Genomic DNA, 12,301 nt, shown 5'->3' on the forward strand with positions numbered 1-12,301 from the left:
GGGCTCCAGGGGTGGGTCAACAGTGACAGTGTTGTCTAAGTTCCAAGAACTATACTGGATGGAGGCCTGGGACTCAGGTGGCGCAGAGCAGTGGAGAAAACATCAGGGATCCCGTAGCCTCTTGACTCTTGGTCATGGTTCAGCCCACTCTGGGTCTTAATGACTGTTCTCAAGAGAAAGCACTCTTCTTCATATGTGTGTGCGTGTGTGTGTGCATGTGTGTGCATGTACATGTATATACATGTATATGCATGGGCCTGTGGTGCCAGGGATGGAACTGCTACCACAGAGATTCACAGAGCCTTATCACTTCATCTTGAGATAGGATCTTGCTAAATTGCCTATGCTGGCTTCTGACTTGAGATCTTTGAGCTGCAGCCCATCAGTGACTCTTGGTTTTTATGCTTCTGTGGGGTCCCTGCCCACTGTGAGTCTCTGGTTCTGTGTATTCGGATAATGCAGCAATGATGGCATGTCTTTATGTAATCTTTATGAAAATTATGAAGGGAGCTAAGAACAGAGGCCCTCAGAGCCAGAGGCCTGGGGTGGGTGTTTGATTTTAGACAAACCTTTCTGTGTTAATTACAAAGAGAAAGAACCTCAGTCTACCCACTGTCCAGCTTCATCAACAGCTAACTTGGGCAAAACTTGGGGCTTGGATCACCCAACTAGCCTCTTTTTCTGGATTGCTGGTGCATAACAAGTCCTTCAAAATTCAGTGGCTTACCAAATCACTATCTCACACTTAAGGTGGGTCAGGGAATTTCAAAGTGGCTGGGCAGCTTTGGTTGGAGCAGAGCTTCTGAGAAGCCTCAGAGTGGAGTCAGACTGCAGCCTTCAAGCTGGCCTGAGGCTGAGGAAGGAACTGCAGCTCAATACATCCTCTTGCAATCTGCTTTCTAAGTGAAGTTTTTTGGAGCAGAGCCGTTCTTTTCTGTTGACAAACTGTCTACAGAGCTCAGTACTTATGACAGGGAGTACACGGCAGTACTTGTACACAGTACCTGTGGCAGAGTACACATTTGGGAATGTTTACTATCTGTTCTTTACAGAGAAAAAGTTGCCAAGTCCTGGTGCAGAGAATCTGAGCTGCTCAGGGGTGTTAGCAGCAGGTCATGTTCCTTGTCATGTGGGGCTCTCTGCTGCTACCTGAGTGTCCTTATGACCTGGCAGCAATCTCTTCCCAAGAGCCAGTGATTCAGGAGCCAGAAAGCCAGAGGCCTTTGTCTTTATAACCTAGCCTAGAAGAGACATGCCATCATGGCTGCAGTATTGTTCTGGGTACACAGAACCACAGGGACACAGAGATTCTACAAAGGTATAAATGCTGGGAGGCACAGAACGCTGTCCCTCTTGCAACTGACAAGCACAGACAGACGTGTTCTTACACGGTAAACACAGGGGTTGAGTAGGATCATGCAGCAGGGCTTTTCTGCTCTTAACACTTGCCACTCCTGCACTGTAGATAATGTTTGATCTACTTCATATGCTTAAGCTTCAACCATCACATATAGTCCAGGCGACTCAGGGTCAGTGAAGGATTGGCTCTGGGGACCCAGAGTCCTTGCACAAATAACCCAGCATCTGACCCACACACCCTCCCTTAGTCAACTGCCAGTACCTACTGCTGTGTGAACAGTACAGTTTAGGGAGCGATGCCTGCGGGCAGAGTCGACCCATGGGCACAGGGGCCTAACTGAAGATCTTTGGGGAGAAGTTTTAATTACCTGCGCTTTCATTTTGCATTACAATATTGCTATTTAGGTTTCAGAACCATTATTAGTATTATTATTTCCTATTAATTAGGTGGTATTTAAAATAATTATTGAATTCAAACATTCCCTGTGTTCTGCTTTCTAATCTTGGGAGGAAGAGATGAGCAAACGTGCAGTTCCTAGAGATTTCTCTAGAACCCCATGTTCCCTAGTCTAGCAACCACGACATTTGTTACAATCCCTTGTCTATGGTAGCACGTGTCAGATCTCTGAGACCCCCAGGCAATGGAAGTCAGTAGGAAAAACAGCATAGCTTATTCTGTTTTAAAGGATCCCCAATCTTAGCAATTAAAAGTTTAAGAATGTGTTCTTCACAGGGTGTGTCTCAACAGAGCCCGTCTATAACCCCAGCCGGCCTTGGCAGCTGAGGCAGCCGAATGGTGAGCTGGTGACAGCACACTGAGAGCCTTGTTTGCACCAACAATGAAGTGTGTCCTATGCATGACGAGCACTCAGTAGTGGCTACTTACATTCAATATGCAGATACAATGAGTGGAGGGAATTCACAAGTCAAGGACTAGCAGTTGGTGCTTTAAAAACATATGCAGGCCCGGCCTTGACCCCGCTGCTCGTCACTCAGTGCCCCTCCTCTGACCATAACACAGCCTATGTCTGGAGTAATTCTTCCCTAGGAAGCTCCAAGCTCAACAGCTACAGGAAACCATCTCTCAACCGATGATGCCAACAGTACATCTTTTCCTTGAATGATTTCTTTTTTACCACCATAGAACACATGTATCAAAGCTTTCCACCTCTGCTACGCTTCTTACATCTGGTGGGGAAACTAAGATGTACAGATTTTAAAGTTTGTTTAGAAAACAGATGAGGTCAGTGGCAACTGACAGACTGCTCCCTGGGGAAAGCAAACACAGTCCGAGACCTTTAGGAGCTGCAGCTACATTTGAAGGACTCACATTCTTTAAAGACTTCTCTGGAGAGAATGGAACATACAGAGTGAATGGCAGCCTGGCAGGATTTGCCAGGTTTTAGCACAAGGGCTAAGCGCTCTACCTGGCTTACTTTGCGGTTACACTACAGACTTAGTAAGCTTTCCTTATTACTGATGGTGGAAGAAAATCTGAGTTTTACCAAGCCAGGACTGGGGTCCGCCTGAAGGGCTCCCCAGCACATTCCTTCCCCCAGTGATCCCAGGAAGGCACATGACTTGTCTCCATTTTTGCCTGTGTGTCTATTTTAAGACTCTCACTTTGTCCAAGGACATCATTTGTCATTTATTTAATACACTGGCTTCTGAGCTATGTGCAAGTCAACAAAGTCTGAGGTATTTATCCAGAGACTACTTTATGCTAGGCTTTGTACTGTGTAGGACACTACCTGGACCTAAGAACTTCACAGCTCACAGAGGAGACAAAAGCCTGACCAAGGACAGTGGCCCCATTTCACAGTGGCAGGAGACCCCAAGTGAGAAAAGAGCAGCAGAGGAATAAATGAGGTGCCAGGAGCCAACATCTGCCAGAGCAGACATCTCCTCTTCCCTTCCTCTCCCCTATCCCCCACTCTCTACACAGAAGTTAGGGGCTGTGGAAGGGGACATCAAGCGTCCTACTCCATCATCACTTCTCTCTACCTGACCTCCTTCAGGTAGGTACTGCACTGCTTCCCATTGAACCTGGAGCTAGGGTGGCAGCCAGTGAGCCTCAGTGAGCCTCCAGTGTGCCCACAGCGCTGGGAATACCAGCCTGACATGGCCACACTGGGTCTTTTGCTTCTGTGGGTACTTGGATATGAATTCAGGTCACTAGCATAGCAAGTCTATTGAACCTGGAGCTAGGGTGGCAGCCAGTGAGCCTCAGTGAGCCTCCAGTATGCCCACACAGCGCTGGGAATACCAGCCTGACATGGCCACATTGGGTCTTTTGCTTCTGTGGGTACTTGGATATGAATTCAGGTCACTAGCATAGCAAGTCCTCTCACCCACTGAGCTGTCTCTCCAGCCACCTGTGAGGACGTTTACCATGCTGGCTGTGCAGGCTCCCAAAGGATGTACTGAAGAAGCTAAGGCAGAAAAATCTAGAAGGTTAATTCCTTAGCTGAGACAAAGCTACTGTGGGAGAAATGGCCTAGGAATGGCTAACAGATCCCACGCAGAGGCCTCTGGGAGCCACCCATTGGGGGGTGGGGGGGGAGAGAGGGGGCTTTTACTCATGTGCAGCTCATACTCTCCTTGGGATACATCAGCTGCCACAGTCAACACCTAGAATTTCCAACTGTGGAGGACCATGGAGACAGGGGGTGTTGCTTCCAAGGCACAATCCTTCTTGCCTCTGTTGGCTAGTTTTACGTCAGGCTGACATAACCTGCAGTGACCTGAGAAGAGGGAACCTCAAATGAGAAAATGCCCCACCAGGTTGCCCTGTGGGCAGAGCTGTGGTGCACTTTATGGCTGATGATTACTTAGGGCGGGTCCAGCTCAATATGGATGGTGCCACCTCCGGGCTATTGGTCCTGAGTGCTACAGAAAGCAGGCTGGGTCGCCCTTAGCAACAAGCCAGTGGGCAACAATCATCCACGGCCCCTGACTTGACTTTTGTTAGCAATGGAGTATGACCTGAGAGTTGTAAACTGAAATAAACTTCTTCCCCAAGTTGTTTACAGTCAGAGTGGTGGATCATGGCAATCAGAACTCTGAGACCCCACCCAGAAGTGGCCGCAGGTGTCATACAAGGTGCTCAGGAGTAAGGAGGTCCTTGTTCCCACTTAGATCCCTGTCTCCCCTCTGCACACTGTCCCAGTACATCCTCATCATGACCTTATGGCCTGTGTGGTAGACACCATCTCTCCTGACCCCTATGGAATAACAAGAAGAACATAACACAGCATAACACAGGTAGGTATAGGTACAGCCACTCACCCAGCAGCTTCACAAGGCTCTGAGATGAGCTGTGTGACCCAGGAGAAGAGGGATGGGATGACTCAGAGGCCAGGCTCTCTCCCCAGAGTGCTATCCCAGCTAGACAGGCAGGGCTGATGAGTGCTGAGCACCAACCCTCTGGGTAACAATCCTGTATTTTTTTTTTTAAGATTTATTTTATTATATGTAAGTACATTGTAGCTGTCTTCAGACACTCCAGAAGAGGGCGCCAGATCTCGTTACGGATGGTTGTGAGCCACCATGTGGTTGCTGGGATTTGAACTCCGGACCTAGAAGAGCAGTCGGGTGCTCTTACCCACTGAGCCATCTCACCAGCCCCTTTTTGGTTTTTCGAGACAGGATTTCTCTGTATAGCTCTGGCTGTCCTGGAACTCACTTTGTAGACCAGGCTGGCCTGGAACTCAGAAATCTGCCTGCCTCTGCCTCCCAAGTGCTGGAATTAAAGGCGTGTGCCACCACGCCCGGCATCTTGTCTTGTTTTTTGAGCTGATTTCAGTGGCTACTATCTTTCTGGAAGGCTCTAGGCTTCTGTCCTTGCTCCCTGGCTCACATATATGCTCTGGACTTAGCAGCTAGGCTGCCTGGAGTAGCTAGCTAAGTGGCTACTGACTTCTCTGGATGGGTACTAGACTCCAGTTACCAAATGGTTCTTGGATAGTCCCTTCTATTTAATTGGATCTTTTAAAAATGACTGGATACCAAGTAAGCTGATTTATAAAGAAACACAAGCATCCGCCCAAGTTCTTCCTGAAGGTCTCAATTGAGCTGAGTAATTTCAAACGCCCTTTGCAAAGCAAATGAGTCTACCTGCCTGCTCTTCTATACACATCTAGCTTGCCAATGTGCTTAGGAATGCCCTTTTCCCACCGTGCTCTGCTTCTAGCACTTCCTTCCAAGTTCACTGCAGAACAGTTTGTCCCTGGGAGGTTCAGCAGAGGGTGCTGAGCGCCTCCCACTGGCCAGACTCAGGCCTCCAAGTCAGGATTTATGGTATGCTGGTTAAAAGGCCAACCCCATTCAGAGTACAAAGCCATCTCCTGACAGGCTTGGTGGCAGAGATTGCCTAAGCTCAACTGTGCCTGGCTCTGGGATGGGAACAGAGGAGGAGGCAAGGCAACAAGAGGCTTTAACATGTGACCAGAAGCCTCTCTCTCTATGGCAAAGGGCAGAGCAGGGAGTTGAGGCCACAGTTAGTTACAAGACAGAGTGGAACACCAAGCTAAAGAAGGCAGAAAACACAAGCCCTGGGAAAGGCACTTGCCAGCTGAGGTGTGGAGAGGCACAAGCAGGGTGGTCTGACCTTCCAGGATATCTCCTTCTCCAGCAGTGAGGCTCAGTGGGAAGGGCGAGGAGGAGCTGAGCTTTCCCCATGTTTGTTCCTGCATATTTGACTGACAGACAGTTTCCCCAAGACTAAATACTTTTTCTTTTTTCTATTTTCAGGTGAGGTGGGGGGCACATGTGTATATGTGCATGTGTGGGTCTGGCTGTGTGGGTGTGTTTGTGCACATGATTGTGGGTATGTGCAGAGGCCCAAAGCTAATGTTGGGAATCACCCTCTATCCTATTCACTGAGGCAGGCAAGACCTCCCAGTCAGCCCATGCTCCCTTGCTACAGTCCATCCATCTATGGCCAGCTTGCTCTGCAGATAGATGCCTATCTCTGCTTTCTGAGGCTGGAATTGCAGGCCAGTTGCCTGTGGGTTCTGGAGTCTGAACTCTGTTCCTCATGCTTTAACTACTGAGCATCTCCCTAGCCCAAGAGAGAATTTTCTAATTCTAAGATACCTTAAAAATACTCTTCATGCAGATTATCCATGCTATGTTAATAAGTTACCATCTAAAGACTTTATGTTATAATTTTTCTGTATTTGAAAATTTTCCAATAATATTTAAACTGCTTATTTTTGCATGAAAGAAAACATTATAATATAGATTTATATAATATAAATATAGAACTTATATCCCACCTCCTTACCTTTTTTTGGGCGGAGGGTTCATTATGCTATAGTCCTGGCTGCCTTAGAACTTCATATATAGTCCAGAAAGGCCTAAAGCTCACAGATAACCACCTGCCATGACAGTAACTACTGTATGGACTTTAAGTGTGTAACCCCCTCTGTCTGCAGACATGGTATGTCTGCCTCTTTTAGTATGTGACTGTTTTAGTTCTCTGAGCTATACTCTCCACCACAGGGCTGTTTCACTGTGGAGCACTAGGAGTTTGACCAAGGCTCAGGACCTATTTCTCTAGCAAACCCCAAAACTGAGTCTTGCCACCTACCATGGTACAGTGAGACCAGCTGACTGGAGAACAGGTTCTCTTGTCTCCTCTTCTGGGTTGAACCCCCACATCCAACCACAGTTCTCTCCTAACATGGGGGAGGTCTCCATCTGTAACACTGCCCTGAGAACCCTTACTTCTTAGAGGGTCAGCTAGGGTGGATTCTTCTCATGTTTCCCCTCTAGTTCCCTAAGTACTGTGTGGTGCAGGGGGTGTTGGACCTGAAGTTGGTCCCCAAGAAGACACTGCCCAATCCACTGCCTCCATTGTGTTGTTGCTTAAATTGACACATAGAGGTAACCACTCTGAACATCTAGAAACTCGCTGACTTCTAGTTGTTCTCCTCACAGGCAGAAAATCACCAATGGTGAATCCCACTGAGGGTAAGCTCTCCCCCTATTCATTCTCATTCATTCTCATCGCGCCCCCCCCCCCCCCCCCCCCCCGTCTCCCTTCTCTTTCATCTGGTAGAACAAGGAAACAATCTTCACAGCACTCTTTAAGGCTTTGCCCACAGGCTTTCAGTCTCTCTGTAAGAGACTATTTGGAATCCTATTCACTGGCCTCTCCTCCCCAGTGCTTCTATATAAGGCATGGTTAGAAAATGGTGGGGGCAACTCTGCAGTGATTCTTAGAAACCTGTATTTATCATTTCCCATTGCTTAGCTATTCTACTTGCTTAGCCTCACCCTTGGTGACATTATAGATCTGGGTTGTGCTATCTCATCCTCCACCAGTCTCCTTTGTATTCATTTAACTGAGAAATCCATGCTAAAGGAGACACAGTGACTTGGCTCCTGTGCTAGAGGAATATAGTCCAGCAGTGTCTCCAGGCACACTGCTCTTACCTGTTGCTTGAGTGCCTCCAAAGATTCGAATTCCAATCTGGCCAGTTTCTGCTGGATATGCCGTGGTTTATCAGGGATGGCAAATGCAAGTATGAACTTCAGAGCCAAGAGTGCATGCTGCAAAGAGAAAGACCTCATGTTGAGAGTTTCACCCACCTGTTGCCAGCAGAGAAGTTAGATCCTAAAGGATGCTGGACTCTTTCTATTAACTTTAGGGGCTACTGAGATAGTGGCCTCTGACATATCATAGGCTAATCAGGCCAGGAATTGGTATGGTGCATCAAAACCATTACTGGCTGATTTTGTTTTATTATTTGAAAATAAGTTCTTGTTATAAACTGATACCATGTGCACTCTTGGTGCTTTGTAGAAAAGTAAAGCTTGTTCCAAGGTCTTCCACAAAATGTTTGACCTGTGCATTGGTGAGCAATATGCCTGGTACCCCAGCATTCTTTATCATCTCCATTCTCTGCCCACCACCACCCAACTGTAGCACAGCTGGAGTCATAGCCAGCGTAACTGCTCAGAGTCTCTACACCTCTACAGAGGTGTCTGGTGTGGCTTCTTTCATGACATGACCATTGTTAAACACTGATTGCCTGAGCCTGGCACTGCTCTCTCCACACACAGCAGTTAAGGACACAAACTCCTTGTACCCTTTCAGACTACGCTTAGCAACTGAGGGTCACTCCCTTCTTCTCTAGCATCTTCAATGCCGCATAATATGACATGAGATTTACGATCAGGCAGAGAGCATTGCCTCTACTGAATCCCATAGAGGCACAGCCCCAACCAAAAGACTTTCTCCAAACCCATGGTTGTCTGGGGTCTTACGAAGAGGCTCAACATCCTCAGATATCTGAACCACCAAAGAACAAACATGGGGCAGGGGAGAGTGTGAGTAACAGAGGACATCAAAAGGTGGAAATCTTTAAAGGTTAAGAAAAATTAGAAGGTGGTAAGGAAGCTAAAGAGAAACAAACAACTTAAGTTACACTACTGTTGGCAGGAATAAAGATAGCTGGAGGGAAATAAAATGTTTCTTTAGAGGAGAAATAAACAATGTCTCCTGGGAGAAGGGGGAAGAGCACAGGAGTGGGAGAAGGGGGTAGGGCACAGAAGTCAGCATTGTGCTAGATTTGAGCATGAAGACCTAGAAATTAGCAGCTCCCAGTCAGGCTCACATTAACAGTGATCTGGAGCGACCCGATTTTGGAGTATGTAATGGCCTTGACCTTGGGAAGCACTGGCAGATGCTTAGGCAAACAAAAGCTAAAACAGCCCTGGTCAGATGTTCTCATGTGCTGTATGTGAGTTAAGACCCTGGATGTCACCTACAAAGGATAAACCAGCAGTGAGAAGGAGCTGGGCTGTACCATTATCCTGTTAGTGATAAGGAGAAGAAAACCTCATCCTTAGTGTTACCTGAGAGACAACCGAGTGTATGAAAAGGAACCTTCTACAGTTTGCTGCTGGAGCCACCACCCCTACCCCCACCCGTTCTCACCTAACAAACCTGCACCTTTGTTTGTGCCCCCTGGAGTCTTGGCAGGAATGGGTTTAAGTAACAAAACAAAACAAAGTTCCTCAGGCCTGGCTTCCCTCAGGTGCAGAGCATCTGGAAGGGACAGCAGCCTGCCCGCATCTTTAGCCTTGTCAGCACACACGCCTTTTATAAGGGACAAAGCCAGGGCTACACAGAAAAATCCTGTCTCAAAAAACAAACAAACAAACAAACAACAAACAGGATTATTCTCTGCCAAGCACCTTGCCTTACCTGGTCAAGACTCTCCATTTGCCCAGAAAACAACTTACAGCTCAGAGAAGCTGGACTCCAGAAGGAAGAGCCCTGGACTGTGGTAACCTGGCTGCACTGCTGCTTGGCTAACAGCCTCTAGCCCCACTTGATTCCCAACACTAGCACCACAGATACTGTCTTGTCTACCGACTTGTCTACTGACAAGGAAAGCTGCTAAGGAGCAGGGCACACATTTGAGGAGAAGGGTGGAAGGAACCGGCCCAGGGGAAGGAAGCACTTTGTGCGCCATGACTGCCATTTTTCATCAGCAGAATCCCTTGTTCTTAAGTTTGTTGCTTTATTTTTAGAGACGAGGTTTTATTACACAGCCAGACTGGCCTCAAATTCAGGAACCTCCTGCTGCCAAGTCTCAAGGGTTGTGGTGACTGCACCACACCAGACTCCAGAAACATTTTCTTAAAAGTAAAACTGATAAAATTATATAATAGAGAAAGGAAATAGAGAAGAAAAGGTGTGCGGGGGGGGGGGGGGGGATCAGGTGGAAAATCTAAAACTAACACACAGGACATGTGTTCAACACAACGGTCTGCTTTCTGCAGTGGTTACGGCGGGTGGGGGCAGAAAGACAGTGGCCATAGGAAATCAGCTCTGAGTTCAACACCTCTGGGGCAGTGATCTCTGTGGAAAGGACCACTGGCTAGCAGGTCGTGCTGGTCACTGCAGGGATGGGAAGCCTTGAGAGCCTCCAGTTCGGTGCACAGGGAGTGGAGCCATTCTATTCTGTGAAAACTAGAACATCCTGGTGTGTTTCCCAGCAGCCTATGCCCAGCCCCTTGGCTGCTGAAACAAAGTGAAAATCAGAACTGAATTCCTGGGATCCTGAGAAGGGAAGTTGACTCCTACAGGGCTAGCTATGTGTGCAGCAGCCTCAATCCAACAAAAGAAACTTCTCAGAAAAATAAGAACCCTCTGATCAGTAGAAAATGTGCTGCACAAATGCTCATTTATAACAACTCACGGGAAGGGCTCGAACATAGCATCAGCAGCAACAGCGAGTTTCCACTTGTCGCTCTCTCTTTACCCATTGGTAATATTTTGTAGTTCTTTTTATATTTTAAATTCTTTAGATTTATTTTATATGTATAAATGTTTTTGCCTGTATAAGTGTATGTACACCATAAAGGGCCTGCCCTCAGAGGTCAGTAGAGGGTGCTGAATGCCCTGAAACTAGAATTTTCAGATAGTCGTGAGGCCCCACGTGAGAACTGAATGAACCCAGATCCCCTGCAAGAGCAGCCAGTGCTCTTAACTGCTGGGCTGTCTCTCCAGCCCTGGCTTTTATCTTTGAAATTCCACTCCTCTGTACTCCTCCATCCAAACTCCTGTCATCATTCCCTGCTTATGCTCCTGTAAGTTACCCCATAAACTCTCAGGCTCATCTAAAGACATGGGTGGAACTGTTCCTCTCGCTGGTGTCCCATCTCCTGTGAGTGAAAAGGCATTTGTTCACACCTCCCCAGAGAAAGCAGGGTAGGGGCAAAGGGCAGGGCATAAGGGCCAGGGGGCAGGGCAGGGACCAGAGGGCAGGGCAGGGGGCAGGGGGAACATAAGAGAGAGGGGGTAAGAGGTGGGAGGCAGTGGGCAGAGGGGATAAGAGATAGAGGGCAGGGCAGCTCTGGTGACCCAACACACAGTGCTCTTCAAGCTCTCTGCTCTTGACACACCAAACAGGCACACAGACAGAGACAGGGACTCCCTGCCATCTCAAGTGCCCTGGGCCTCTGCACAGCTGTTTGTACTATTTCTGACAAGAAGCCGGTCTTGAGTGAGGATCTGGGCATGAAAGGTTAGCAGAATGATGAAATAAAGACATCCCAGGAGAAAAACGTGCAGAAATGGTTAGGAGAGCCAACAGTGAGCTACCATCAAACATCAGAAGCCCTCTCCTGCTCTCTCTGCCCCCACAGCTCATTCAACAACTGCTTAGGTGGAAAATATCAATCAGAATAAAGGAGAGAAGAGGCTAGTTTAAAGATCCTGGGACCTAGAGCATCCCACCCATCCCTGGGATGAGAAAGTCCTTCAGGCTTTGGCAGAGCTGTGCTAGTTCAGAGCTCTTCCTAAGCAGGGTAAAGCTGGTGTCTGCCCAGACCCACACCTCAGGCTCAAAGCAGCTTCCAGGCCAGCTGCTGGGGGATGGGTAGGAAGATTGTTTCACTTGGCACACGCTTTGTGTTTTCAACCGTCGTCTGGTCATTTGACAAGTTAAAAGGAATCAAGTAACTGCGCTGGGATGCTCTGCAAGGGCTGGATTGGATGCAAAGCAAACACGAAGACCATGCTTTCTGCTCACTGAACAGATGTCATTTACTTTTAATTGAATCCCCAAAATGTCAGTCACAGGGCGCTGGGGTGCTGCTGGGCCCCACGAATGAGCAGCTCCACAGCAAGGAAAAGACCCAAAGGCTGGCTCTTTGCCTGACTCAGAATGCTGTTAAAGCCTGGACTCTGTGCATCCCGTAAGGCCCATGGGCTGAAGGCTCTTCCCAGTTTGGCATTACTTGGAGGTAATTGGAAGATAGGTGAGCAAATCTCCACACACCTGCCACCATAGTGGGCACCACTGTCCTGTAGCAGCAGGGCCATTTGACCATGGCCAGAGATCTCTAAACCTCTGATTCAGAATAAATCTTTGATCTCCAGTGGTTTGTTACATTGACAAAAAGCCGAGTAGCATACAAT

General features: G+C 47.9%; 1 protein-coding gene across 3 annotated transcripts in view; it reads right to left on the reverse strand.

The window, feature by feature from the left end:
• Ano10 (anoctamin 10) overlaps positions 1-12,301 on the reverse strand; it is a 118,706-nt gene that overhangs the window by 19,920 nt on the left and 86,485 nt on the right. For all 3 annotated transcript variants that reach the window (XM_021172147.1, XM_029481494.1, XM_029481495.1), the window contains one exon: positions 7,801-7,917. In XM_021172147.1, coding sequence (XP_021027806.1) covers positions 7,801-7,917 — 117 coding nt within the window. The remainder of the gene's footprint in view (positions 1-7,800; positions 7,918-12,301) is intronic.

This window comes from Mus caroli, chromosome 9 (assembly GCF_900094665.2).
Source record: "Mus caroli chromosome 9, CAROLI_EIJ_v1.1, whole genome shotgun sequence".
NCBI lineage: Eukaryota > Metazoa > Chordata > Mammalia > Rodentia > Muridae > Mus > Mus caroli.